General features: G+C 48.8%; 8 protein-coding genes across 8 annotated transcripts; 3 read left to right on the forward strand and 5 right to left on the reverse strand.

Moving 5' to 3' along the window:
• Nucleotides 1–466: 466 nt before the first annotated feature.
• Nucleotides 467–4,627, reverse strand: COCVIDRAFT_21974 (hypothetical protein; the record flags this gene model as incomplete). Its single annotated transcript, XM_014706570.1, has 5 exons — nucleotides 467–1,650; nucleotides 2,038–3,464; nucleotides 3,516–4,085; nucleotides 4,139–4,346; nucleotides 4,402–4,627. The coding sequence occupies 5 exons, from the start codon at nucleotides 4,625–4,627 to the stop codon at nucleotides 467–469; spliced, it is 3,615 nt and encodes a 1,204-aa protein (XP_014562056.1).
• A 936-nt stretch (nucleotides 4,628–5,563) lies between these two features.
• COCVIDRAFT_84659 (hypothetical protein) lies at nucleotides 5,564–6,589 on the forward strand (the record flags this gene model as incomplete). Its single annotated transcript, XM_014706651.1, has 1 exon — nucleotides 5,564–6,589. One exon carries the CDS (start codon nucleotides 5,564–5,566, stop codon nucleotides 6,587–6,589), a length of 1,026 nt encoding a protein of 341 aa, XP_014562137.1.
• Nucleotides 6,590–7,771: 1,182 nt separating this feature from the next.
• COCVIDRAFT_84839 (hypothetical protein) lies at nucleotides 7,772–9,706 on the forward strand (the record flags this gene model as incomplete). Its single annotated transcript, XM_014706652.1, has 1 exon — nucleotides 7,772–9,706. One exon carries the CDS (start codon nucleotides 7,772–7,774, stop codon nucleotides 9,704–9,706), a length of 1,935 nt encoding a protein of 644 aa, XP_014562138.1.
• Nucleotides 9,707–10,452: 746 nt separating this feature from the next.
• On the reverse strand, nucleotides 10,453–11,238 carry COCVIDRAFT_21977 (hypothetical protein; the record flags this gene model as incomplete). The annotated part of the gene is made up of 1 exon (XM_014706571.1): nucleotides 10,453–11,238. The coding sequence occupies one exon, from the start codon at nucleotides 11,236–11,238 to the stop codon at nucleotides 10,453–10,455; it is 786 nt and encodes a 261-aa protein (XP_014562057.1).
• Nucleotides 11,239–12,548: 1,310 nt separating this feature from the next.
• COCVIDRAFT_32993 (hypothetical protein) lies at nucleotides 12,549–14,653 on the reverse strand (the record flags this gene model as incomplete). Its single annotated transcript, XM_014706653.1, has 7 exons — nucleotides 12,549–12,660; nucleotides 12,707–12,920; nucleotides 13,298–13,573; nucleotides 13,623–13,844; nucleotides 13,930–14,064; nucleotides 14,112–14,256; nucleotides 14,360–14,653. The coding sequence occupies 7 exons, from the start codon at nucleotides 14,651–14,653 to the stop codon at nucleotides 12,549–12,551; spliced, it is 1,398 nt and encodes a 465-aa protein (XP_014562139.1).
• A 300-nt stretch (nucleotides 14,654–14,953) lies between these two features.
• COCVIDRAFT_11428 (hypothetical protein) lies at nucleotides 14,954–18,240 on the forward strand (the record flags this gene model as incomplete). The annotated part of the gene is made up of 12 exons (XM_014706546.1): nucleotides 14,954–15,172; nucleotides 15,221–15,777; nucleotides 15,828–15,935; nucleotides 15,993–16,207; nucleotides 16,259–16,289; nucleotides 16,342–16,424; nucleotides 16,488–16,595; nucleotides 16,653–17,550; nucleotides 17,599–17,793; nucleotides 17,851–18,001; nucleotides 18,059–18,130; nucleotides 18,193–18,240. 12 exons carry the CDS (start codon nucleotides 14,954–14,956, stop codon nucleotides 18,238–18,240), a joined length of 2,685 nt encoding a protein of 894 aa, XP_014562032.1.
• A 1,736-nt stretch (nucleotides 18,241–19,976) lies between these two features.
• Nucleotides 19,977–21,729, reverse strand: COCVIDRAFT_84689 (hypothetical protein; the record flags this gene model as incomplete). The annotated part of the gene is made up of 4 exons (XM_014706654.1): nucleotides 19,977–20,508; nucleotides 20,557–20,757; nucleotides 20,803–21,124; nucleotides 21,168–21,729. 4 exons carry the CDS (start codon nucleotides 21,727–21,729, stop codon nucleotides 19,977–19,979), a joined length of 1,617 nt encoding a protein of 538 aa, XP_014562140.1.
• A 2,483-nt stretch (nucleotides 21,730–24,212) lies between these two features.
• COCVIDRAFT_21981 (hypothetical protein) lies at nucleotides 24,213–25,595 on the reverse strand (the record flags this gene model as incomplete). The annotated part of the gene is made up of 1 exon (XM_014706572.1): nucleotides 24,213–25,595. One exon carries the CDS (start codon nucleotides 25,593–25,595, stop codon nucleotides 24,213–24,215), a length of 1,383 nt encoding a protein of 460 aa, XP_014562058.1.
• Nucleotides 25,596–26,330: the final 735 nt, after the last annotated feature.

Here is a 26,330-nt window from a genome sequence, read left to right on the forward strand (position 1 = left end):
CTGCTAGCGTTTTCTTGATACGTTCCTTTCTACTATACTTCTTTCTTATCTGACGTGGGATTTTCGGTCTATGTAGTGGTGTAGTCAAGAAGGACAGTTTCGTTTGCTGGTAATAGGTTGTTTCACAACAGAGATGAAGTGAAGTAGTGCGGATTAGCATGTGAATCGCCCTGGTTGTTTGCTAACCCTGTTGCTTTGAGTATATTCATTTTGAATGCAGCTGCTACTGACCAGAAACTAGTGAAAACGAAATAAACGAATCAGTTGGGGTCTACAAATCCGCAATGTCTACCTCTACATAATGATCTTGCCTATACTCAAACACCTTCCATTCATGCGGGGGGTGGCTTTTAGCCCCGGTCAGCTTGCACATGAGGCAAAAATCAAAATCGATGCATATGAGGCATGCGAAGCGGGGACCAAATATTTTCTCCGCCTTGTTAGCGTACGATGATGTTGGCAGTGTTTAAGGAATACTCACCAGAAAGCATTCATTGCAGGTTTTAATGCCACATTTTTTTGCTTTTTTGTTTGAAACGACGCCTTTGTCTGTATTCAGCACTTTTGGCGGTAAGTTTTGTGACAGTTGGTCCAGCTTCGTGTTGCGATGGTAAAGGCCAATAGAAGATGGAGTCCACAGGCCTGCAGGGTGCACAGTCTGGACGACTTCCTCGTTCGAATACATAGTCTTAAGAAGATTTATAACATCTTTGCTGGCAGTTCTATACGCCCAGTGCAGAGGGGACCAAGAACCGGACGACTTGGGGACAGTAAAACCGCGATCGAGGAGGTATTTGATCATCCGGCAAGAGTCTCCGCAGGCTGCGTGGTGCAAGACCGTGTTTCCTTTGATATCAACAGTGTTAATGTCTATGCCTTTTGAAAGTAGAAACTCAACAGATGCCAGGCTGCCACTTCGTGCAGCAAAATGGAGAGCGTTACGTCCCAACTTATCGGTCGAGTTGCTGCACGCAGCGTCGCGTTCAACTAAAAGACGCAGAATGTGTAGGTGGCCCCGGAAGGCTGCTGCAAAAGAAGGGAGGCCATATGGCACACTCTCTTGATTCGCATCAGCTCCACGATCGAGCAGCAGCTCCACAACATCCATATACCCTCCTCCGCAAGCCTGTTGAAGGGCGTTTCCATGAAATTTGTCATGCGCGTTAATGTCTACTCCCCTGTTAAGTAGTACCGCCACCGTCTTCTTAGCTCCAGCTTTTGCAGCCATGACCAGGGCGTGTTCGTCACTTATGAGCGACCCGGTGTTCATGGAAACTAACCACGCAACAATTTCAGCCCGTTTGTTGTCCGCTGCAGCCCGCAAAACCGTCCATCCAGAGTTAATACGGGCGTAAATATCTGCTCCAGCTTTTTGTAAAAGCTTCGTAGTCTCTAGATCTTTTATAGCTGCATAGTGGATTGGCGTCCATCCGTTTTCGTCAGTGGCATGGGGATCTGCCCCAAGCGACAACAGCCACTCCACAATCTCACGCTGGCCCTTGATTACAGCAATGCATAGTACAGTATAGCCTTGATTATTATAAGCATGTACATCTGCGCCGGCCTGGTACAGTAATTTTGCTGTTGCTAGATCTGCTGCAGCTGCCAAATGCAGTGGCGTCCATCCCTCTTTGTCAGCGACAGAGGGATCTGCCCCAAGTGATAGTAGCCACTCTACTATCTCGTACTGGCCGTTATTTGCAGCAATGTGTAGTGGAGTACAACCTTGATAAATACGATTACTTATATCTGCGCCGGCCTAGTACAGTAATTTTGCTGTTGCTAGATCTGCTGTAGCTGCTATATGCAGCGGCGTCTATCTATTTTTATTAGTAATAGAGGGATCTACCTTAAGTAATAGTAGCTACTCTACTATCTTGTACTAGCTGCGTATTATAGCTGCACGTAAGACACTATACTACGTATTATTAAGAGCGTATATATCTACGCCAGCCTAGTATAGCGCTTGCGCTATTGCTAGATGTCCTACTATAGCTGCGACATATAGCGGCGTCGCTCCTTCTTTGTCAGCGGTACAAGGATCCGCTCCAAGTGATAGCAGCCACTCCACAGTCTCATGCTGGCAGCCTGCTACAGCATCACTCAAGATGGCGTACTGACCGTCACAAAGACTGTGTATATCTGCGCCAGCCTGGTGCAATGTCTGTGTTATTGTCAGGTCTCTTCTGGCTGCACTGAAAATCGGTGTAAATCCATCTATATCAGCAGCACAAGCATCTGCGCCATTGGATAACAAGACCTCGATAACCTTGCTCTTGGATGCTTGTGCAGCCATATGCAAAGGTGTCATATTTTTCATGCACCTGGCATTGATCTCGACACCACTGGCAATAAGTAACTCTACCACATCGGTGCTGTCGTCATGTGGAGCCTTAGCTGTTATGTGGAGTGCGTTCTTGTACTCGTTGTCTCGTTTTTGAACCATAACGCCCCTCGCTAGCAGTTGCTTCATGATATCTGTATCGTCCAGTTCGGCCGCTATAAGAAAAGGTGTTCTGCCGAACTTGTCTTTTTCCTCGCAGTCAATTGATTCTACGCGTAGAAGAAGCTCGACAATTCTCGCACGGTTGTTTCGTACCGCCAATGCCAGCGGTGTTTGAAGATCGTCATCAGTCGCATTGACGTCAGTGCCAGACCCTTGAAGCAATTGCTGGACATGATGGACCATTCCAAGCATCGATGTCAGATGAAGTGCGGTTGTGAGCGTGTACTGTGGCGCAGTGTATCTTGCTTCCGGTGAAAACCAGCACCATTGGCGGTCTCTTAGCCTCAAATACCCCTCGCTGCAGAGCTGTCGAGTTTGCCTAGATACTCTGAGCTTACGGGAGTTGGAGAGGAACCTCATAGAGAGATTGTTCAAATCTTTGCTTACGGTTTCAGCCAAGTGGTCATGCCAGTATTCAGCTGCGTAAAGTAGCATTGGGCAATTCTCGTAAAGTGTTTTGGCAGCTGTGTAAGTCTCACAAGGTCCGCTCTCGAATTCGTCATACAGAAGAATCGTGAGGCAGGCTCTCGCTATGATGTCTTCCTCTCGTAGTATTTGCTTGATACTTGACTGGCTGAAATGGGCTAGGAGGTACTCCTGGGTTGAGAAATGCACCAGGCGAAAGTTTCTCTCGTCGTCAACAGATACAAGGCCCATGCATGCCGTCGTCATGATACCTTGTTTGGATTCTTTCTTAGGATTGCGGCCGCAGTCGCGGTCTCTCACTGCTACGGCATGAGCCAGCTCCTCGTAGGACAAAGGACGCCGGGCTCGAGACAGCCACCAGAGTATACGATACGAGAGATCGACCTTTTTTGGATGTTGATCCCTGATTCGTTCCAGAGTCTTTTCATACGAATGACTGAGGTCGACTGGCATCTGCTCAAGCAAATTTTCGATGTCGCTTTCGCACGTGCTGGAAGCAATGCTATTTAGCATCAGAGTTACTAGAACAAACCTAATTGTGTCAACGAGCCCACGAACTCCAGTCGCATTGCGATATTCTTACATCTCATTCGACCTTTCGATAATTTTCGATACAACTGTCTCTTCCAGCAATGGATTGTCCTCGAACAACTCTGCCAAACCCGCTTCCTCGCGGATTCTTTCAAGCACAAGTTTCTCAACATCATCGCGATGGGCAACAATGATCAACTCTGAGCATGATGGAAACTTCATCGAAACATCAGACAGGTGCGACCGGCCCGTGATAAAAAATCTCCATCTTGGATCGTCAAGACTTTCGAGCTGCTTCAAGAGAACTGTACGAAGCCTATCCGAGCATTCGTCCAGAGCGTCGATGGCAATAAATATCTGCTTGAAATGCTGAGATATCTGCCTGACAGTTTCTACCAGAGCATCAATTTCTGGTCTTTGGGCACCCATGTTACATGCGCGATACAGGCGACGCACTTCCTCGATACTTTCCTTCTCTTTACATATTGCAATCTGCTTGAGGACACTAGCAAACACATTCTCGAGAGTTTGTGCTTCTTTGTCGGCGTAGTCAAGGTAAATGTAAGCAACTCCAATATCCCGCTCCATGTGGTTAGCAAGGAGTTCGTCGATTACCGCTGACCTGCGAGACATCAATACTGTCCCTTCTTCTTGGCCCCAAATGTGAGTACATACGCTATAAAGGTCTTGCCAGCTCCAGGTTTCCCATGACACCAGAGTAGTTGTGTTGAACTAGTATCGCTGTACCATTCTTGGTATTTTTGTTTCTTTAAGAGCCATGCACCACTGCCCTTGACCCTTTCCCTTCTGGTTTTCTTGTGCTTTGAATCGTAAGAAGATGCGTAGAGCCAGCGAAGAACATCAATGGATGGAACTTCTCTTGCTATGTAGATAGGTTTCGTCAGATGAATTTCCATACGAGGCTGGTGAAGAATTACCTATTTGAACGATATTGGCATTGATGTTGCCAACTTGGACAATATTTCCATCCTGTGTCTGATTTGCACCTGAATGAGTAGAGCCGTTCTGGGCAGATACTGTTGCCCCTGAATGAACCGAATAAAAAGCATCTGATTGTCTGCCTTCGATTTTGATGGGACTGGAGCTAGTTTGTATGTCCAGTCGCTGCCATGAGTGACTAGAGCGCCGAATAGGGAGGTCCATCCGGGGCTAAGTTCATCTGAGGCCCCTCTTTATGCAACTTTGCATATACTAGACTCCAGCTCTGGCAGGGACAGCTCAATAATATGACGGGATAAGGCTGCGGTGCACTTGTTGGTAGAAGGAAAGCGCGCTTCCCACCTCTAGAGATTCATCTCGATGTGTGGACGCAATTCAGGGGCTGTACCTAAACGTGTATACCATGTAGAGATCCCACAGCATGGTCAGCTGCTTGGTAGAAGTGGCGTGTAGACCTTTGTCCTCGATAGAGGCTTCGCCAACATTTTCGGGGGCTGTGCTCGTCCACCGGAAGCTCGACACAAAGTCGGAACTCGCGCAATGCAGCAGCCTTACTAGGTGGATACTGGCATAGGTACTGCAACAGGGCGGCAAGGCGGCAAAGCCACAAGGTGATCCTGATTGGGCATGTCGATATGCACTTCAAACCAAACAATGGTTAGGTGCATATCCCATTTGAGTGCCATATGAGCATGAGGGGCGCTAGTAGATTCATCCATAAACTCCGCTTCCTGCATTCACTGGCATATGTGTAAGATATCTGTCTTTCTCATTATCGTGCGGTTGGTCCACTGTCCAATAGCTGTTATATATACTTAGCAATCTACGACGATACCCATCTGCGCCTTCATCCTACCCACTCTCGTCTTATCGTATTAACTTCACACACTGCATAACCCTACACCCATGTAAGTGTCGACCCAATCGATGGGAGGCCACAGCAGGCTGAACTCGGTGGCGCTAGATCCCTGATCGTTGAGCAGGCGCCAATACAATCCTGGCAATGGGGCCAAAATGAAGCACAGCTACAATTGGTTTCTTGATCTAAACGAACAACTATAAGCTTGCCTTTTATGGGCGGAGGTTTTAACTAACAAATCCCAATTATTCCAACTAATCTAGTCTGTCAGTATCACTGCTATGAGTTCATATGAAGGGACAAATAGGCGAAAGCTGTTGGATGCATCCGATTACCACGTCGCGTGGATCTGTCCGTTACCTGACGTCGAGCTACCTTCCTCAAGATTGATGTTCGACGAAGTCCATCCTACGCCGGAATATGACGCTCATCAAGATTCTAATCAGTATTACTGTGGCGTTGTTGCGGGCCACAATGTCGTTATGGCAACCCTACCTCTTGGATACTCCGGCTACCACCATGCTGGCCGTTTGAGCAGCGCTCTGCTCAACACATTCTCCAACGTCAGAATAGTCCTTATCGTTGGGATAGGTGGTGGTGTCCCATTACCGAAGCCATGCCAAAATCCCCTGGAGGATGTTCACCTTGGGGACGTCGTTGTAGGATGGTCTCGAGATGGAAAAGCTGCTTGTATTCACTATGGGTGGAACAAGGATAAAGGCGACGCGGGTATTGAGATTCTCGGAACAATGGAGAAAGGGGATTGGGTTATCGGACAAGGTCTCGCGAAACTGGTATCCGACCATGGGTTTGGCGAGACAAACTTCCAGGATCACTTGAAGCTACTGCAAAACGACCCAAAGTTCGCTCATCCAGGTCTTGAGCACGATAGGTTGTTTCACCCTACTTACAAGCACCGGGGCGATCAGGACTCTGGCTGCCAGACTTGTATTCGTAACCCATTTGCATTAGTCCAAAGGCCCCCACGTACCAGCAAGCATACGGAAAGATTCATTTTTCATCAGGGGAAAATAGCAAGTGGTAACTCTGTCATAAAAGATGGAGAGCGCAGAGAAAAGATTAGTAATGTCTGTGGGGGCGTGCTTTGTGTCGAGATGGAAGCAGTGGGCGTTGACGTTAGCAGCAAATATCTCGTTATACGAGGCATCTCTGATTATTCAGATTCACATAAGAACGATCTCTGGAAACTTTACGCTGCCGGCAACGCAGCAGTATTCTCAAAAGAGTTGTTAAGCAAGATCAAGCCGATAGCCCTCCAGCATAGGATGGCAAACTACCGAGGTTAGTATCCTGCTTCCCAGATATCTATCGGCTAACTAAAAACAACAGCTTCAAGTCCAGTTCCGCAATCCGCATGGGAGCAACAACAAGGCTTGTTATCGCAGGGAGGTTCCGTTTTCTCTGGTTCCAACCAGACAATAAACGGGAAGATTACGAGTCTTGGGAACCTCAATATGAGGGATGGAAATGTATCTTTCTGACAATATCATCTCCTTCATTGTCTTCATATTTTGTTCGTAATAATATGTAAGTAGTCAGGCTTTAGTCATATGTATATTTCATCAAGGTCTGCGCTTGCAGACATCTGTAGCAATTGCTTAGCTAGTGGAGCTACTGGCACAATGTTATGATATTCAAAATTCCCTACACATGGTCAAAATCGGGTAGACTCCCGATGGTGTAAGTCCTGGGCTTCACCAATCCGCATCCCATACGGGAGATTTTTGTGATAGCATAAAAATGCAAGTAAAATATCCGAGTTCTCACTCGAAGCATCGCACATGATGAGGGCGTAACGTGGACATCATACATATTGCTCCCTCTGATCTCGCCGGTTTCGATTGTGTAACCTTGCGCTTGTGCCAGGCTCGTGTCAGGACGGAATAACACGAGCAGGCGAAATCGAACCAATGGATCGACAAAGATATGCTCTTCAACTCTTGATGTCTCTCACGCTGATCATCACACTAGTCGTGCCGTCTATAAGTATCGTCAATCAGTTCTGTGCTACTGACAGCTCAGCCCTCTCGCCTCGATGTGGTTAACTCGGGCCGCAATTTTTCAGGTCATATGTCGGCCTCCGTCATGTTTCTAGGACCCAATACACCCATTTTTATGTGTCGTAGAGATTCGGTGTGGCAACGTCTTTCGTATACTTACAGCCGTTTTGTTCGTCACTAGTCTTTTCTTAGCACTAAAAAGATGTTTCGGGAAGAGCTATGGCTTCTTCCAATTTTATATACGAACATTCTAGCTAGTCAATTGGTTAAGCACCACGCTAAGTGGCCCTGCCGCGCCGGGATAGAACGGACTCAAGAACCTTGTAGCTTGCATCTTAATCTCGATATTTGTCCGTGCATAGGAATTTGCGACGAACTAATAATGCGGTGGAGTACCATCGCTCCATCCCTGAATGCCATATTAAAGACGATGGTACTGCTTTAGTTCAGATACTATCAACCTTCATAATGTATACTTCACGCTCATTGTTTTCAACTTTAGCAAGTTGCCTTTCGCTAGCAACGCTCGTTGCATCGTCTCCCACCACTAACCAGAATTTGCCAAGCTCGAAGCGCGATGCGACGGTTGAACAGAACGTGTTCTTCGACATCAATGGCAAAGAAGTAGAGACCAGAATTGCAAAACTGAAGGCCGAGGGTTACCGACCAACTTCCCTAAATATCCATGGGACGCCTACCGATGCAAAATACGCCGGCATCTGGATAAAGCAAGATGGCAATCCCTACGAGACAATTGTAGGTGCCAATAAAACCACCTATGATGCTTGGCTCGATCAGTGGAAAGCCAGTGGCTACGTTTCGACGCAAGTCTCTGCCACCGGGCCCGCCTCCAATGCTGTGTTTGCAGGTGTGATGGAGAAAATACCCTCGATTCGCAACTGGACTCAGATATGTGGCACGAGCAGCCCTTATGCGTACTTGAATGCGACAGGGGATGCCCCGATAGTGATTACAGGTGTGAGCTTGTACGGCACTCCAACCGAACGCCAATACTGTGTCCTCGGACACGAGGACACAGACAACCATCAACAGACTGTGTGGTTCCCGACTACCTCTTCGCAGGATTACAAGACGATAGAACCCGCTGAGACTACCAAAAGATTCTGGAGACCGGTCTTCATCGACAGCTCGGAAGACAAGCTCCTTGCATCTATTTTTGATGATACGAGTGTTGGAAATTGGACCGTCCGTACCGACCTCACCGCATCGCAGTTGCAATCAGAGATTACCGCTCAAAAGGCGAATAACATGCATCCTATTCACATCTCCGGTGCAGGATCCACAGAGACACAATACGTTGTGATTTTTACCGAGCAAGCCACCCCGCTGGAACGCAATTGGCGCGCTGTAGGCGATATCACTGGCTTCCCGGACAATGCTGGAGTGAAGAGAGATTTGGATGAAATACTTCAAAAGTTTATGAAGCGTAACAGTGTCCGACAAGCCCAAGTCTCCGCCTCAATCAACGGAACTGTCATCGCTTCGCGCGCCTACACATGGGCCGAGAGCAACCGCGCCATTGTCGAACCATCCGACAAGTTCCTTCTCGGAAGTGTTTCTAAAGCATTCACATACGCGGCAGTGGACCACCTCGTCTCCACTGGCGTGGTCAACCTTACAGATCACATCTACCCGCTCCTTGGCTATACTAAGCCCGCAGACCCTCGCTCGCTAAACATCACCATACAACACCTGCTCGACCATACGGGTGGATTCGACCGTGGAATGTCACCCGACATTGGCTTCATCTTCACGACCGTCGCTCAATCGCTCAACCAATCTACTCCCGCCACACTACGTCAACTCATCGAGTACGTCCTTGCCAAACCGCTCGACTTCGAACCCGGCACGAGAAGTGTGTACTCAAACTACGGAACCCTGCTCCTCGGCTACCTAATTGCCAACAAAACCGGCGAGACATACATGTCCTACCTTGAGAAAAACGTCCTTAAGGGTCTCGACGTGGAAATGTACACTACACCCGGGGCAGACCACACCAACGATCGCATTGTCCAGGAAACAAAGTTTACCAGCATTTCCGCTTTGACGCCACTGTCGGAAAAGAGAGTAGCCAATGTCTATGGCGGCGATGGCGCAGTCAAGGAAGCGGCGGTCTCTTCGTTTGCGCTAAAGGCTTCCGCGGATACGGTATCGCGGTTCATTGGCAAGCATGCGGCGTACGGACTCGGTCCCCGACAGCTATTTATGTACCGTGACGGTACGGTCGCGGGTGCGCGCGCATTGGCGTATAGTATGGCCAAACTGGATTGGGCGATAACGTTGAATACAAGGGAGTATCTGGATGAAAATGCATGGAATACGTTGGTGTTTACCGATTTGTATCAGCTTTGGGGTGCCCTCGATTCGGCGCTTCCCTTATAAGAGTGTTGAGCGGTCTTGCGTCTTTAATGTAATTCACCAGTGTGCTTCTGTGTACTATTGGTCTTCTTCGTTGTAAATTCCTTTAGACTATATATATTCACATCGCATAGAATCCACGTACTTTTTTGACATTTTTCGTATCTTCGGTGAGACGATTCAATAACTTGGTAAGGTGCAGTATTAGCATGAGTCTGAATATCGCTATCGTTTCTCTATTGAGCCTTTACTACAAGAAAGGCGTGGTTCTCGACAAAAGGATATATTAGACTTCCAGCTTTAGGGCATCGGTGCAATTAAATTATCGCTTCGATATCGCAAGTATAATTCCTGCAACCTTCCTATATGTGTATCCCATGAGGAAGACTACTAGTGCGAAGAATCTCCCGTCAGCTCTTTTTCGAAAATTGAAACCTTACTCAAACCCAAACACTGAGAAGCCCGTGATGAAGAATGCTGAAATGGTAATCGACCACGCATTGCATTTTCATCGGATTATCCTATCATCTCTTCCCCCCGACTGTATGACTCTAAGGTCCTTCATTATCGGCCGCGAAGACTTGACCTGATCCTAATCTCAAGACGTTTTACTGACCCAACCTATGTAAACGTATGCTTGGAGATGGTTCCAGAGAGCGATTGCTTGTTGAACCACCTTTGGTCGTAGATGTTGAGACCGCGGTAGCCGAGGGTGATTTATAATCTTGCATTTCAGAAATAGGGGGCAGTTTTGTATGAATTGATCCGAGTTAGGAATACGAAGAGAGGTTGAGCATAGAGGATGGGCCCTGATCCAATGGATGAGGTGAATAGTCTTTGGGCCAGGGAAGGGAGGTGCTATCGAATGAGTGCTTCCCGAGATGTGTTAATTCCCCATCCTGTACCAATGTAGACTGAGGGATTCTGCGGTCCCATTGTGAGGAGTCGAAGAAATCAACATCGTCAAAATTAAGCAATGGGGTATTTGAACGAGACAAAGTACGAGGATCATGACTTGAGCTGGGGTTCGCATTCCCGTCCAAGTCGACTGATTGATGAGGCTGTCTTTTTAGATAATAATCGGACGAGTCAGGCGACTGTTCTCTGAGAAGATGGGAAGGCCGAGACTTTTCAGAGCCGTCCTGCACCTGATCACATGCGGCTTCATTTGGAGCGTGGAAATCCTGTGAACCTCCTCGTATAAGGGTGTCAAAATTAGCCCAATCATACTCAAGATCTTCTTTATAGAAGGAATGTTCTTCTCCGTCAATGTTGATATCGGGCAGGCTGAGCAGATCCCTGCCTAGAACTACTTCATCTTCTCCAGAGAGGTCCTGTGGCAACTCTTTCGATATGCTTGCGTCTACTCCTTCCGTCATTCCATCAACGCTGCCCTTACAATAGAGCACTCTGGCATGTTTTTGGAAGCGGTAAAAGATAGGATCAACGCCTTGATCTAAGAGTTGCTGTTTCTGAGCTTCAGGCCAACTCAGAACATCGTTTTTGAACTTCTGGTGAGTTTCTTTTGAGCAAGTTCGCATCAAGCTTATCGCCATGTTTTGCATTGCCTTCTTTCTTTCTTGCTGTCGCTGTTCAAGTTGTTGACGTCGTTGTTCGTTTTGTTGTTTATGTTGTTGTAGTAGTAGTTGTTGTTGTCGTTGAGATTCATAAAACCTCTGTTGAGTTTGTTGTAGGGTCAGCTGCTGGTGATATATATCAACGTCTTGAAAATCTCGAATACTGTTGAATGGCGACCCGTCGTTATATTTACCTGGCTGAGATGAAAATCGCGGTTCCACGAATTGCTGTCGCTGCCGAGGTTCAGGAAACTGCCCCAAAAGTCTATTTTCTGAAAAAACCCGATCGAATAAAGTCGGAGTGAATGTCTCTTCACTATTTATCGACTTCAACTTTGAATTGCGTACTTTCGCAGGTATGAGCTGGATACTGGGCTGACCATGATGTTTGCGCGTGTGCGCATTAAGTGCGGTTCTCTTTGCAAATCCGATACGGCTATACTGACAGGATGCTGTCTGGCAATACACGCGTTGAATATGGATAGCCTCATGTTCGTACCGGAGTTTTGTAGTAGGAAAGCCCAGGGAAAGCCTATCACAATGTGGAAAGCGGCAAAAAAGGCGGTTGAAGCATATGACTCTTGGAATGCCCGGAGCAGGGCCGGCGAGATGCCTTCAACTTCATGTTGCGCCAAAAGATGCACGATTGCACTTTCGTATTTTTGAGAAAGCTGACTAAAGAGCGTTTGGTCGTTATTGATGAAGTACGTCTCGATGTCTGAGAATTGCATTATGAGCTGATGGGCAGCTTCGTGATGGGGTACTGTACTGGGTCTGGACTTACATGAGCTGCTATCGCCATCTAGTTTACTGGCTAATAGTCTGGTATGTAGTATATCTGCCATCAATTGATAGATCTCCATGCCAGAAAAAGCTGGAGTCGCTCATCCGGGTTGCTATCGTTGGTTTTGTCCCTCGCCTCAACCTGATTTACTGTACGCCCAAGTGCATGCCAGCAGTTCTGATGTGTCTCATGCATTTGTGTCAGAAGATCCTGAAATTGCTGTTCCATACCGAGTCTGCCTCTCCCCGATGCATATTGCGAACAATGTTCGATCCAAAACTCTATCGCGTACGGTAGAAGCCTGTAGTTACCACTCGCTACTTGAGCAAGGTGTTCAAGTGAGTTGCTTCCAAACCGCAAGAGATTGAGACCGCGGGTAATGATAATGGCGCAAGCAGATGAAATATCTAGGGCGGCGCTGATTGCTAGGACAATCTGCGGTGTTTGAGACCTAATGAAGTACCTTTTGAGCGTTAGACACTATGCATTCAACTCATCGAGAAACTCACTCTTTTACCGAAAAGTGAACTGGTACTATCGTCGAGTCCGGCAGTTCTTCTATGAACGGTTTGCAGTGATCAAGTATAGAAGTGACAGGGATACTCTGGACTTGAGAGCTGGAGTTGTATGGAAAAAATCGACAGTGCGTGCAGTAGCTCTGACTTATGCAAAGGCCTCCGGGCAAAGCATATCCAGCTCATGACACCTGGCACGCCTCCGTAATTACGCGCACCTGGAGCGCCGCAGAGACGAATGAAAATTTGATCATAGAGATTTTCGAGATCAGAGGGAAGATCATCAACGATTTTACGCAGCTCTTCGGGGCTGTAAACTGTATCAAGTGATTTCAGTACGAGGCTTACCCACAGGAACATACCTGTGCAAGTGTTAGAAGGTAAGACGTTAATTAGCAGACTAGGCAGGAATTACCATGCGACTTCTTACGTAGAGTTTCTTTGACATGAACTAGGATAGATGCATCGGGATCGAGCTCATCGAAATGATCAGGAAGATCAGAAAGCTTGCTGTCAACGAAATTGGCAATCGCGCGGGTAACCGCAAAGCTTTCGTTGGTGTTACTGAGAGAGATTTTTGTTACCATTTTTTCCTTTTTGCGCAAAGATCGTGAAATATCCATCGTCTCTCGGCTGGCAATCATAATCTTGCAGCTGTGAGTAGAATGAGCAGGAGATACCAGTTCGACAAGATCTTTGAGAAGCTTTTTTTGATCTCGTGAACTCCATTCGTCAACACCATCTATAACAAGTCTCACAGAGCCCAACCCTTGGAGAAGTTCAGGGAGAAGACCCAGTAATGCCTTCTTTGTTGGCATTAGGTGGGAAGTGAAGTAGAGGTCATGAACGTAGATTGCAAGATCCTGATGCTTCTGGATGACCTGCGAGATGATGGATCGCAGCAGCCGGCTTGGACTATCGGAATGGCTTCCAAAGAAACTACAAAAGTAGTAGAAAACGTGAACTGCATTTGCCTCTGCATGTTGCACAACACTAGAGCATATCATGGATTTTCCTTCAAATAGTTATACAAGTGATTAGCAGTGATGGTCGTATGAACATACCTGCTCCCGGCTTCCCGCAAAGCCATAGTAGAGGATTCTTTGCGCTATCTCCCAGCCATAGTTGGGTTTCTTTGTGCTGTACAAACCACTCGCAGCTTCCCGGTAAGTAATCTCCCATATACCGTTCGAGTATGTCAGCTTGGAGTGTTTCATTTGTTCCAAGCCAAGCTAGGACTTTCTGGATTTTGGCCTGGAGTTGGCGTGCTATATCAGCCCGTGTCTCTCATACATCCATAGAGTTGGTGTATACTCACAGCGTTCCATTCACGGTATTGCTGCTCCCACTTCTCGTCGTCAGCCTTGCTACGTCGAACAGCTTCAGAGATTTCCGCCGCAGCAGCTTCTTTCTCAACCAGTCCTCCATGGTATGTTAAGTTTTTCAATATCCCGTTGAATCGGGATTCAAACCCATCCCACATTGACCTAAAGAAGATAGCCCATGCTGCAAGTCATTAACACAGCACAATGTGGAATAACCGGAAAACCTACATTTTCTTCGCACAAACTTGTAGGCTCGCCGATGAAATTCTACAATAGCGGAGTAGACCAAAGCCAAGACATTCTGAAAGTTGTGGTCGTCGGCAAGCGCATGATTGAGTCGGTCAAGGCGAGGAAACATGTCGGCGATCTTGCCCTATGCTTCTATCAGCTTTTCGAAAGCACTAATGGAATCGACCGCGATCTGTTGATGTACAATAAGCAATACGAACTGAACGAAGACCTGAGACTCATCCTACAGTGAGCATGAGTTTAACTGGCGCCCAGATCCAGGCAAGATAAGGTGTGCCATTGCACAGCACCTCAACGACCTTGGAGTAATGCTCCATCCCTTGTAGGAATGGGTCAAGCCGAACCATATTCTTCTGCATGCGACGAGCACGGAGCTGCCGCTCGATACACATGGCTTCTTCCTGGACATCTTTGAGCTGAGTGTTATGGAAAGTTCGCCTGTCTTCTGGCGTAACGGTGGACGCAAACCGCTCGAAGGCATCTTGTAGCGTAAGGGTGGCCTGGGCCGAAGGAGCCGCCATCGGGCCGTGCGAACAAGCCGTTGATGTGCGATGAAGCCCGGGATAGACTGCTTACTTCTTCAACACAAACAATATAAGGGTTCGAGGAGGAGTTGAGTAAAGGTGGCGAGCAGTACACTCGAAGCTGGCAAGGCATCTGTAGAGTAGCCTTGCAGGTCGCAGTCATGCTCAGCCCCGGTGGTTGTGTTAATGCATCTATGCAGCTACTACACTAGATACAGGCCAGCTCCCGCAGCTCTCAGACCTCTACCATGACGACTCGCAAGACATCGCTTTTTGCACTCGTAGTCGGCCGACAGCATGCTGTCTTGTCTTCCTGGTATCGTCGTCGATGATGTCGCTCCCCCGGCTGCGAAACGGCGGCGCCTAAATACTACCCCTCATGCAGGACGCATCGCAATTGAGCACCTCTGCAATGGATCCGAGTATGCACACTCAGCACACACAACACCAGCACCATCCCCTATTTGCGCTGCTGTAGAGGAGGTATACGAAACCACCTTGATTTGCTATGGCATGGTTTGTCGCCTTCAACTTAGCTTCGTCACTATCTTACATTTTGTCTAGATATCGGATTTGACAGTAAACGTTCCCCTGCACCACCTCACCTCCAATGTCTCGACCCAACACCCGATACACTTTGAACCTCCTCGCACACTTAGGTGTCGCGTTGCCAATGCGCCCATCGGACGACTAGACGACTTTGCGGGCGAGTTGCTACTGAGGCTGGTTGACGACGACGACCTCATCCTACAATTTCTACTCTCGTCGACTCCAATCACTCCCGCAGCCGAGAGGAAGTCAGCCAAAAACGGTTCAAAATTTCTTGGAGTCATCATATATGGGCCAAGATACCGCCTCAATGACGTTGGCGATTTTATGACCCAGGCTGGCTGCTACTTGGATGATCCTGTTGGTTGTGATCGCAACGTCCCATACATGAACCCTCAATGTCTATTCAGCCTTCACGAACAACCACCAATGACGTTTGAGCTACTGCAGCCTCAGCAGCCACATATTCACGATTACTCAAGAGCTTCTCTTGATGTTTTATCTGGCTTCGAGACTACCGATGATCTCGAGTTATCGACTACCCCAGCAGCTCTGCGCACTAAATTGAAATCGTAAGTAATCCGCCTTGAGACGAGCGAGCATGTTCATAATGGAGTCACAGACATCAGAGACAAGCTTTGACTTTCTTCTTGAGGCGCGAACAAGGGTTGCATCCGAACGAGGATGGTTTCGGTATATGGTTGCGGAAATGGAATGAAGGGAAGTCTATGTGTGTATTGCTGAGATATCCCTCCAAGTTTCAACGCTAAAACTTGACGTACAATAGTTTCGTGAACACCATGACAGATGAGGCACAATTTGCTCCAGGCCCTATGTGGCGCGGTGGATTGCTTGCTGATGAGATGGGTCTTGGGAAGACGCTAAGCATGATTGCTTTGGTTGCTGCGGACCAAGATAACACTTTGAACGATAAGTCATTCACGGGCCACCCTATATACGGCGCTTCTATAAGCTCAACTCTTATAGTAGTGCCGCTGAGCTGTAAGTGAGTGTACATATTACGGCTTTTATACATGCTCAACCATTTTGCAGTGTTCAGTGTCTGGGAATCGCAGTTGAGAAGGTATGTTGTGACGACTACAAGAAGGATTGCGCTTGCTGATCATGTTACATAGTCATGTGCACGACGGCAGATTGACATGGTTCATGCACCATGGAAAACAGAGATTTAACTCGAAGAGCAAGGAAGTACTGCCCGGTACGTTTCATTGATTCAGAAACTGCAAACAATTCTGACGCCGACTCTTAACTGGTCAATTAGACATAGTTTTTACCACTTATCAGACAATTGAGAGAGAGCATCGTAATTGTGCTCAAGGTAGCAGCTCTTTGTTCTCTCACCATTGGAGACGCATTATCCTCGACGAAGGTAGGTTCGAAAGAACGCCACAGCCTGCAGCCCAATACTAATTGGTGTTTTCTTTAGCGCACACTATACGCAACCACAATACCTCGACTGCGCAAGCAATAACCGTACTGCAGGCAACTTCTAGATGGGCAGTATCGGGAACCCCGATTCAGAATAGCCTGCTCGACTTCTATGGCCTGTTCAAATTTCTTCACTTCTCCCCATACGACGACCCAGGAGTTTTCGACGACGACGTCACGAACTTATGGCGCGTCAAGCCCGCCGAGGAAGCCGCTGAGGCTTTTAAAAAGTTACTCTCGTGCATCATGATACGCCGAACAAAAGCTATCTTGGATCTGCCCATCAGAGATGACAAACTGATCCGTGTGCCATTTAGTCATGAGGAAGAGAAATATTACCGCCAAATCGAGCGACCCGTCGTTGATATGCTGGATCGTGCCACAGAAAGTGGCTGCCAAACCAACGTACCCTGGATGACTGCTATACAACAAATCAACAAACTTCGTCTTGTTTGCAACCTGGGAATTTCTACTCCGTCACAATCTCGTCACTTGCCACAATCGGGCAGTATCGATGAGAGAACGGCTTTGATGAACGCGCGATATTCCATGGGTGGAGAACTATGCGCACAGTGCTTACAGCCAGTTGAAGCATCCGCGTCTGGGGATGGACTCCGGGATGCTACACAACCACAGGTTTATCTTTCAGCTTGCAGCATATTTTACTGCGCTGATTGCTCTGTACTACTCCGATACCAATCACCTGATCCATGCGAGTGTATAAAGCAACTGCGACCCTGTCAAATTCGTCCATTGGCATCCTTCTTGCCTACCCCTAGACTTACACCAGTTGGCGATCTTTCTCCCTCACCAATGGAGTGGGACCACAGCAACGATATTTCAAGTAAAGTATGGACACTTGTATCGCAGATTAAGTCTTGTCCAAACGAAAAACAGTAAGCCGATCAGGAGCTATGGCATATCTCAAGCTGACCCACTGTTAGTGTTGTGTTCTCGTCGTGGACATCAAGTCTCGATATGGTGGAGAGGGCGCTTCGGTGTGACCCAAACCATATTATTGAATCAGTCCGAATCGACGGCAAAGTGCAGCTGAAGAACCGCAGCAATGCCATACAGCAGCTCCATCGCAATCCTCGGATACGCGTCATACTAGTCACGATTGGTTGTGGTGCATGTGGGTATGTTCATGTAGACAATATCCACTAAATCATTCGGTTTTTTAACAACTATCTCAGTTTGGACCTAACAGCCGCTTCGAGGGCACACCTTCTCGAGCCGCAATGGAACCCATCTCTCGAAGATCAAGCACTTGCTCGAATCCATCGATTAGGGCAGACCCGTCCTGTGATAACCATACGCTATGTCATGGAAGACTCGTTTGAAGAGGTATTTGAAAGTGAACAGCTACTTTTCATTGCTATAGGCTGACATATTCATCAATAGCACATTCTCAAAGTCCAAGATCGCAAGAAGCTGCTCGCCACCACTCTATTGTCAAATGGCTCTTCCCTCGAGGTAAGCAATGAACATACCAGCATAGACGAATTAGCAAAAGGATACTAAGGATACCCTTCTAGAATCTGCGCCAATTACTTCACGAAAGAAAGGAAGGCCAATTGTCTTGATGAGTAACAAGGTCATAAAAATACTGAATCCAACACATTCTTCAAACCCCTTGCTCATCATCCACGTGACCGTACCGAAAACCTTGACCCAAGTTCCTCCATGCCGACAACCCAATGATTTCTCCTAACTAATCTTCAATCAAATCTGGGGAACGAGATACATCAAATAATCTCATCCCATCCAGCCGCTCAAGATAAAGAAAAGATGTCTCCCGGAGCCACCAAACCCCCTACAAACCATGATACCAAAAAAAAATGTTTGAAACCGAAACATACATCCTCTGTTCTACATCCTCAGTACAAAGCCCAACAAACACTAACAACAGCCATAATCGTACACAAGAAAAAAGGTTTACCACAAGGAAACAAGCCAGCAACAACCCCAGCTCAACCCACCCAGCCACCCATCATCCGTCAAACCCCCCTCCCCACAACCACCAGACCCACCATAATACCATCCCTTCCCTCCCCTGCGCCCCCCAGAAAAAGCAACACCAAAAGTGACACAACCACCTCTTCTGCTCCGCGGAGCCTAAAAATTCCTCAGCCCTACACACCCGCACACACGCATAATCCCTGTCCACACAAGACTAAACTAGGCTAGAATCTTCCGGGGGGGCGAGAAAACGGATAAACGGCCCCCTGCGAACATGTGCAGGACCCTGCTTCCGAAGTTCTTCGGGGGGTGGAGCGGTGTTGGACGTCGATGGTGTTTTGACGGAGACGGAGATGGAGATGGAGACGAAGACGGGTAAGAAGGGGGGGGGGGGAGGTTACGCGGCTTTTGGTGGTACGCGGCTTTAGGGGTTGGGGGGTTGTTATGTCGTGCAATGTAAGGAAGGGGTGGTTGGGTGTTTTGGGTGTGTGGTGTGTTTAAGGGAAGAGGGAGGGTGAGATGGGGGTGGTGTAACGGGGTGGGATGTCAGATAATGACGGGGTGTGGGGGTGGCTGGGTTCTGGGTAGTTGTGTATGCAGGCATGCATGGGGGTTATGAGGATGTGATGGGTGGGTTTTTTGCTTGGGGGTTTTTTTTGGCGCCGAAGTGAATAGGTGGGTGCTCTCCTTAGTTAGGGTGTTTTGTGGATTGCTTGATCGATCGTGGAATTAGGTGAATAGTACAATTTGGGTGTACGAAAAAGAGAAAGAGATAGAGAGATAAGTCGGGCTCGGTACTTCTTTCCTCGCCCGCAGCAGTTTGAAATGATGACCTGTGTTACGGAGAAAAGTAAGCGGTATCCCTGCTCGCGGGTTCAGCCCGTTTTTTGCCTACTATACCTTGGGGGCGAGGATGGGAGGCCTGGTTGCGTCAGCTGTCTAGGGTAGAGAGCGTATGGTGTGGCGACTGGAAAACCGGTATTGGTGAAGGCGATGTGATGAACAGTCGAATTAGAGTCTGAGAGAAAAAAGTCTGACTTTTACATGACCAGCATGAAATTATGTTTTATAGCATTTGTGGCTTGCGAAGCTAGAAAATAGCTTTTTGGACGAATAGAAAGTAGAGTAAAGAGTAACAAAACTGCAGGGCTTGAGAATGAGAATTTGGGCATTGGCCTTTTTTAGATGCAATGAGATAGAGAGATATAATGATAGGAGCTGAGTACCAGATCAACCCTAACGATAAAGACATCAAGCTTCCAGAGATTGAATCTCAAACGAAAATGGCCATAGGTTGCGAGTATAGTAAATGATGAAACGGCCGAAATAAAAAAGACAAATGTTGGGTAGAAGTAACTGCCTATCTGGCCAAAGCAGGGGACCCAGCCTTGACCGCAACCCAGTGTCGGACTTGCAAAAACACGCGCAAGGCATGGATTGTGCTATCGATATTATCAGAAGATACCGATAATGCAGCCCTCACTGCATGTAGTGAGAAGCATTTTGCTGCCCAAATAGCTTTCTGCGAATCGTCTATTGATTCAAGACGCGCAGAAGCCCATGATGCCGAGGCGCCTATGAGGGTTACCCATAAAAAGACACCCGCTAGGTCATGGCCCCAGCAATTCTGTTTGTTTGTTCTCTCAAGCGTCTCATGGAGAGCTAATAACAGTGTGGCACTCTTCGCGTCGGATCTGGCAGTGGCTGGATGGACAATGCCTGCAGATTCTGCGAGGCTTATTCCATGGACCATTGATCGACAATAGATTAAGGCTGCGATGCGGCAGCTCTCGTAGATCCAATCCGGGGTGATGTCGCTCTCGGTAGACGGCAGTAAGAGAAGGCGTGAGTAGATGGACTGGAGCTGCGAGTCGCAGTTGGCTAATTGCCCACTTGAAATTGTGTGTCCGTCACCGGTATGATTCCATCGTGCAAGAAACATGTCTGTAAAATTTTGGATCTCCATGATGATTCCAGCTGTTCCCACGGAACAAACACGGTACAATTGTGAGGCATGTGTGATAGGAGGTGAAAGTGGCGAGATTAGGATACCATTTTCGGACAGTGTTTCAGATGGAGACCACGGCGTGAATTCTGCGGATTCAGGCTGGTTTCTTGCAATGGTAAAAGTCAACATTATCCTGCCCTGGTTAGCTGATAGCTTGCGTGAGTGTCAAGACTCGTACAGTGTCATGAACCTGGCAACGCCCGGATTCAGCCCGCCTCGATGGCTCCTCAAGCAAGTTGCCAGACCATCGCGGTGCACGCTGAAGACGCCATCATTGACACTCCCGATTTCACTGATAATGAGATGGAGTATGCAGATGATAGTAGCGTTATCCGTATCCAAGCGACTGCTAATTAGTCTGAGAATCTTGGTTTTGGCGAATACGGTGAGGCGGCTGTCGTACAGCAAGCCTTCGTCAATGTCATGGTAGACCAGGGTAGCATACACATGGCTGAGAAATGATAGGTGACTGTCGCAAACATAACGCATCCATGCTTGATCTGTAATAGTGAGCAACAGCCAGGCTTCTGTGCAATGACTCACCATGGCAAAACAGAACGGTATTGCGGATCCACTCGCGCTTCAGATCGTCTAGAGACTTATTTTGAAAGGTGTTGCTTCTCGGAAATGGGTACTCTGAAGCCTCCTCACAGGCTGGAGGTGCGCTGTGGGTAGATGTCGGGGTTGCCATTGATAGAATTCGCGCAGCCAGACTTCGTAGAGAATCGGTTGGAGATGACGGCGGGTAAGCATCAAAAGAATGCAGACTCAACGCAGATTCATAGCCTCTAGTATATGCAGGAGCCACAGGTGCAGTGGTAGGTAGTGTTCCAAAGGAGTCTGTTGTGGCCGGGCTCGGGGTTCGTGTCAAAGCACTTGGTCCATTGCTACCTTCGCGGCTTCTGGCCAGAGTCGCAGGCGATGATGCTCGAGTCTCTTGGTGTTTGTACATGACATGTGATCGTACGTTTCTCAGGACTGTCGTAGCCCGGAAATTGTCTGGATGGGTTGCAACGATGAATTGAAGTGCAGGACCCTGTGCGAGCGGTGGGAGGCGGTGTCGGCCTGTTCGTCTTTTTGATGGCTTTGGATCTTTGGACGCCATGTTCAAAGGTAGAGGATGTCCAAGATGTGCGTTGCTGTAATGAATCCAAACAAGTAGACGATGATGCTTCGTCTTTCGGGCCTTTCCAATAAGTGACAGAGGGCTGAATGTTCAAAGGCAGGAACAATTGACCATTGACGTGAGATGCAGGTACCCTTTGGGATACTACAACGTGCTATTAGCCTTCTTGGGTGCTGTGAGCCTCAGCCACAAGGAAAAGATAGCGGTGGACATCTGACAGGGTCTAGGTTGGCTGCGTCACTACGGTATTGGAGTAAAAGCATGTTCAAGGGAGGCCTCAACTCAAAACGAACCGGTGACTACAATTCACAACATGGCAAGGAGGATACAAGGCGTACACTGTTCCTCCGGTTCGTCATCTTAGAATATGTATCGCGCACGCCGGTTCATAATTCTGGCGCAGCACACACACTGAGCAGATGACATTCAGTATAGCCCGAGTATATACTGTTTGAGGCATTGGCTACGGTGAACCCCGCCGTCGGTCCCGAGAAGCATGCCGATACGCGTCTCTATACTCCCGATCCGCACCCGAAAGATGTCGGAGAAGAATCGTTCCCGGCCTAGTGTGTGGCTGGGCCACAACAGCTCACCATCGGCAGCCCGACACCGAGAGAACCGGGCCAAACGCGACAGTACAGACCGCCATCCATAGTCCTTGATGATGCCAAGCATATTCATGGAACTTGTACTTTCGAGCCTGATGGCTTTGTGGATAAGTTCTCGTATGTCTACATGTCCCGTTCGAGCTCGGCTGGCATGGCATGGGTTGGTCAGATCTTACCCGCATCTTTTCCTCCAATTCAAAGGTCCAGAATCTAAGTTGGCTGTGGGAACCAAGATCAGCATGCTGGTGGTCAATCAACCCATTTACCTGTTTCAGTGTTAGCGCGCGGGCATACCCTGGATGCTGCATATAAGCCGCAGGCCCACGCAGTGAGCAATGGATCAGTACATCCTTATTAGATCGGTAACAGCCCTAAGAACGCCTTGAGTGCTCCTTTGGCCTATGGTAAATTGAGGGCACAGCGTCTGCAGCCAACCGCGTAGGGCGCCTCTCTGGAAAGATTATAGAAAGTCCAAAGACTGATGCGTCGGGCTACATTGCCCGGTAACCAATTGAGCTTTCTGTATAACAAGGCAGTGGCTCTATCGCAGCAATGGCTAGCATGTAGCTTGTAGCTTGCTACATCAGCCACAACGTGGGCTCACGTAACGTGGCTGTATACATGCGACGACATGACGGAAGGTTTACCTAGAAGAGCAAATTGAAGCTTCGTGCCATTTCCTTGGTTAAAGTGCCACACGGCGAAGTCACTGTCGTTGTCCTAAAAATATTTCGCTCGGAAGGGCCGTTTGGCTGTGTTGGTGGGTTACGAGAACTGCAAGAAAGGGAAAAAAACATGCTCCCCGGAAAAACGACAGGCTAATGTTGCACTGGCCGCGCATGAAGAAAGCAACAGGCAAAAAAGTGGCAGGCTCCTTGTCAAGCGTTGATCTCTTCTGAAACTAGCAAGCCGAGCAAAAGAAATATGTATCGTGGCGACCTGAAAGTTTGACGCACAAGAGACGTGGTGAATGGAGACTTGCGAACCGTTGACTGACTAGTCTCGTAGTCAGCATACACATACAGATGTGTTGCATCGACCGGTAGGGTGGGTACGACTATGGTATACATGTGTATCCATGCCCAAATCTGCCGACATAAAAAACCGATGTAGCTTTGCTTCTGGAGGCGAATACCTTGTCACGATCCTGGGGCCATGCTGATCTGATAGCACGTATCGTCATAGCCTGGCGGCATTGCTTGGTGTTGAACCATCGTTGTTGCCACATGGAGGGGTATACAAAGCTACATGTGTGTGTGATAGCAAATGACGCAGTGAGATTCGACATGTTAAGGGATGGGAAAAACAAACGTGGGGTCACAAGAACGCACGCCGCACAAGCCACAGGGATCCAATTACTAACTTGGGTCATGTTTCATTCCTGGCGGCGGCAGGAGCGCATCACGGCATACGAGTCAGGCAGGACACTCGTGCATTGAAGGATTCGATGCTTGCATACAAAGGACAGAATCGAAAAAAAAGCATATGAAATACATTGCGACACGTCACAACTTGAAACTATCGACCCAATCAAAGTATCGATGCATAAGTCTAAGTCATGACTATCATACGCAATGGAGTATAGGTAACAGAGCAGCGCACAACTAAAGCCCATTATGCTCGTGGAAACAAAAGCCTTTTCTCTTCCATCACGGTAGACAATGTTTAGTGATAGTAGGAAGCGTAGGAATACATGCGACAACGCCGAAGAGTGAGAGAGAGAGAGAGAGCACCACATCAAGGCACATATCGATACCCAGGTTCCCTTGTGTTTTCATAACGTTGATCTTTGGCCTTTGCCCAGGTGTTAACATGTTCGTGTCTCAGGGTTCGCGGTGGATGCGGTTACGAGGCCTAGGAGAGGGGATCTACGTGGTCGCCTTCGGATACCGACTTGGTAGGGTCGTTTCGCCTCATGATGCCCTCAACAGGTCCCAGCAATCGCTGGAAGCCGTTCTTGCCAAGAGTCGCAACCTTGACCTCAGTCTTGCTGATGACCGAGGCAGCGCGGGGCGCATCATTGAGCAGCGCCAATTCACCAAAGTAGTCACCCTTTTGATATTGATTTACAGGGCCGTCAATGCCGCGCTTGAAGACCTCTGCCTCTCCAGCCTCGAGCAGGAAGAACGACTCGCCAACATCGCCTTCTTGGATGATGGTTGTTCCGGGCGGGTATTTTTTGGTTTCAAGAGCGTCGGCAATCTTTGAACGCTCGTAGGGCGTCAGGGTGGACAGCAGGGGGACCTCTTCGAGGAAGCCCTCGTACATGCGTCGACGCTGGAAGGCGCTGTCCATGAGAATGCGGCGGAAGGTGATGCGGTCGAGTGCCCAGAGGGTTGATGGCTCGGTCGAAGTAACTGTGGCGGCACGGGGCGCATTGTACATGAGAGCCAGCTCACCAAAGGAGCCCCCGGGACCAACAGTGCCCACCTTGTTGCCAGCACCTTCGGCGCCCGTTTCGAGCTTTCCCGACTGGTTGACGTAGATGTCGAATGAGCCCTTTTCGACAACGTAGAAGTAATCTCCGACATCACCCTGCTGGATGACCTTTATGCCCTTTGTTGGTATCGGCTTCTCGTGCAGGGCACCGAGGACCATGGACGATTGGTCGTCATCGAGATGTGAGAAGAGGAAGTTGCCAGAGACTGCCGACTTGAGACGCGACAGCTGGTCGGGCGTCTTTTGATGAAAGGGCGGGGTAAAGTTGTCGGCGGCACTTGAGGTGGGGTTGAGCGACTCGGCCGAGACGGAGGTGCGCCTGTTGGTGTTGTAGTTGTTGGGGAAGGTCTGGCCCTCTCCGACAAGCGGCGGCATCTGGGTGATGTTGTTCTTGGAGGAGCCGCCAAAGCCACCAAAGTTGCCAAAGGCGCTCTCACCGACGGGGCTCAGGTTGCCGTTGTTGCGGACGCGGGCAAAATCGACGGCAGCAAAGGTCGAGGCTGTGGGCGACGTCATGGTATCGTTCTCCTCTTCTTCCTCAAGGCGGTGCATGGTCGTCTTTGCAAAGCTGCTGCCGCTGCTGGGCGAGGTGCTAAAGGGGTTGTTGCCCGGGAAGCTGTTTTCGGCACGGCCCTGATGGCTGGCGTGCTGTTGCGACAGCAGGTACTCTGTTCGCTGCGACTCGAGGCGGCGGTTGAAGAAATTGGCACAGAATTGGAGGATGTCGTGGGGCTTGTGCTTGAGGATTTCGCGGTCGAGGGTGGAGATTTCGTTGGAGTAGTCGGGAGGGAGGGACATGAGGGCGGTGGGCGGGTGGTGAGGGGTTGAGCGCAGCTCTTTGACGTCGGTCGTCGGTCGCGAGACGTGCAGGGATGGAGGGGGGGAGGGGGGCAGCAGCAGCTGGCAGTACGGCGAGGATCCAAGGGCAGCGGCGATGCGAAGTTCAAGGGGTGGAGGAAGGAGGAGACGGGGGGAAGCAGACGACGGCGGAGGTGAAGCTGGGCGGCTAGTAGAGAAAGCAATTGTACTGTAGGTGCAAAGGCCCCCGGGGGTGAGGGCGCAGTGATGACGCGCTGGGCAGAGTGGGTGGTGGGTGGGCAGGCAGTCAGAGGGGGGGAACTACTAGACAGTAGCAGTAGCAGCAGCAGTGATAGGTAGGGATCAAGGCAATGGAGCTGGGGGCGTATTATCTTCCAGAAGGCCTCTAGAAACTCTCGTCTGGCTTGAGGCGCTCACGGCGACATTTAGGCGACGGCTTGTCTGGCAGGCGTGAGTCAATGTCTGGTGCTTGTCCATGCAGTGCTGCCATGGATCAAAGAGCAGATGCCAATAGGCGTGTGTGCTTTAGCTCCCGCTTGCTGTCCATGGCTGGAGCTTGCGCTAGGCGTCAGGGGAGCTTGCGGCGGTGGCGGGGAGGATGCAAATGCCCCAGAGGCCGTGGGAGAGAGAGAGAGAGAGAGTTGTAGTATGTATGCATGTACAGTAGTAGTAGTAGTAGTAGTAGTAGTAGTAGTAGTAGTAGTAGTAGTACAG

Source organism: Bipolaris victoriae (assembly GCF_000527765.1).
Source record: "Bipolaris victoriae FI3 unplaced genomic scaffold scaffold_2, whole genome shotgun sequence".
Taxonomy (NCBI): domain Eukaryota; kingdom Fungi; phylum Ascomycota; class Dothideomycetes; order Pleosporales; family Pleosporaceae; genus Bipolaris; species Bipolaris victoriae.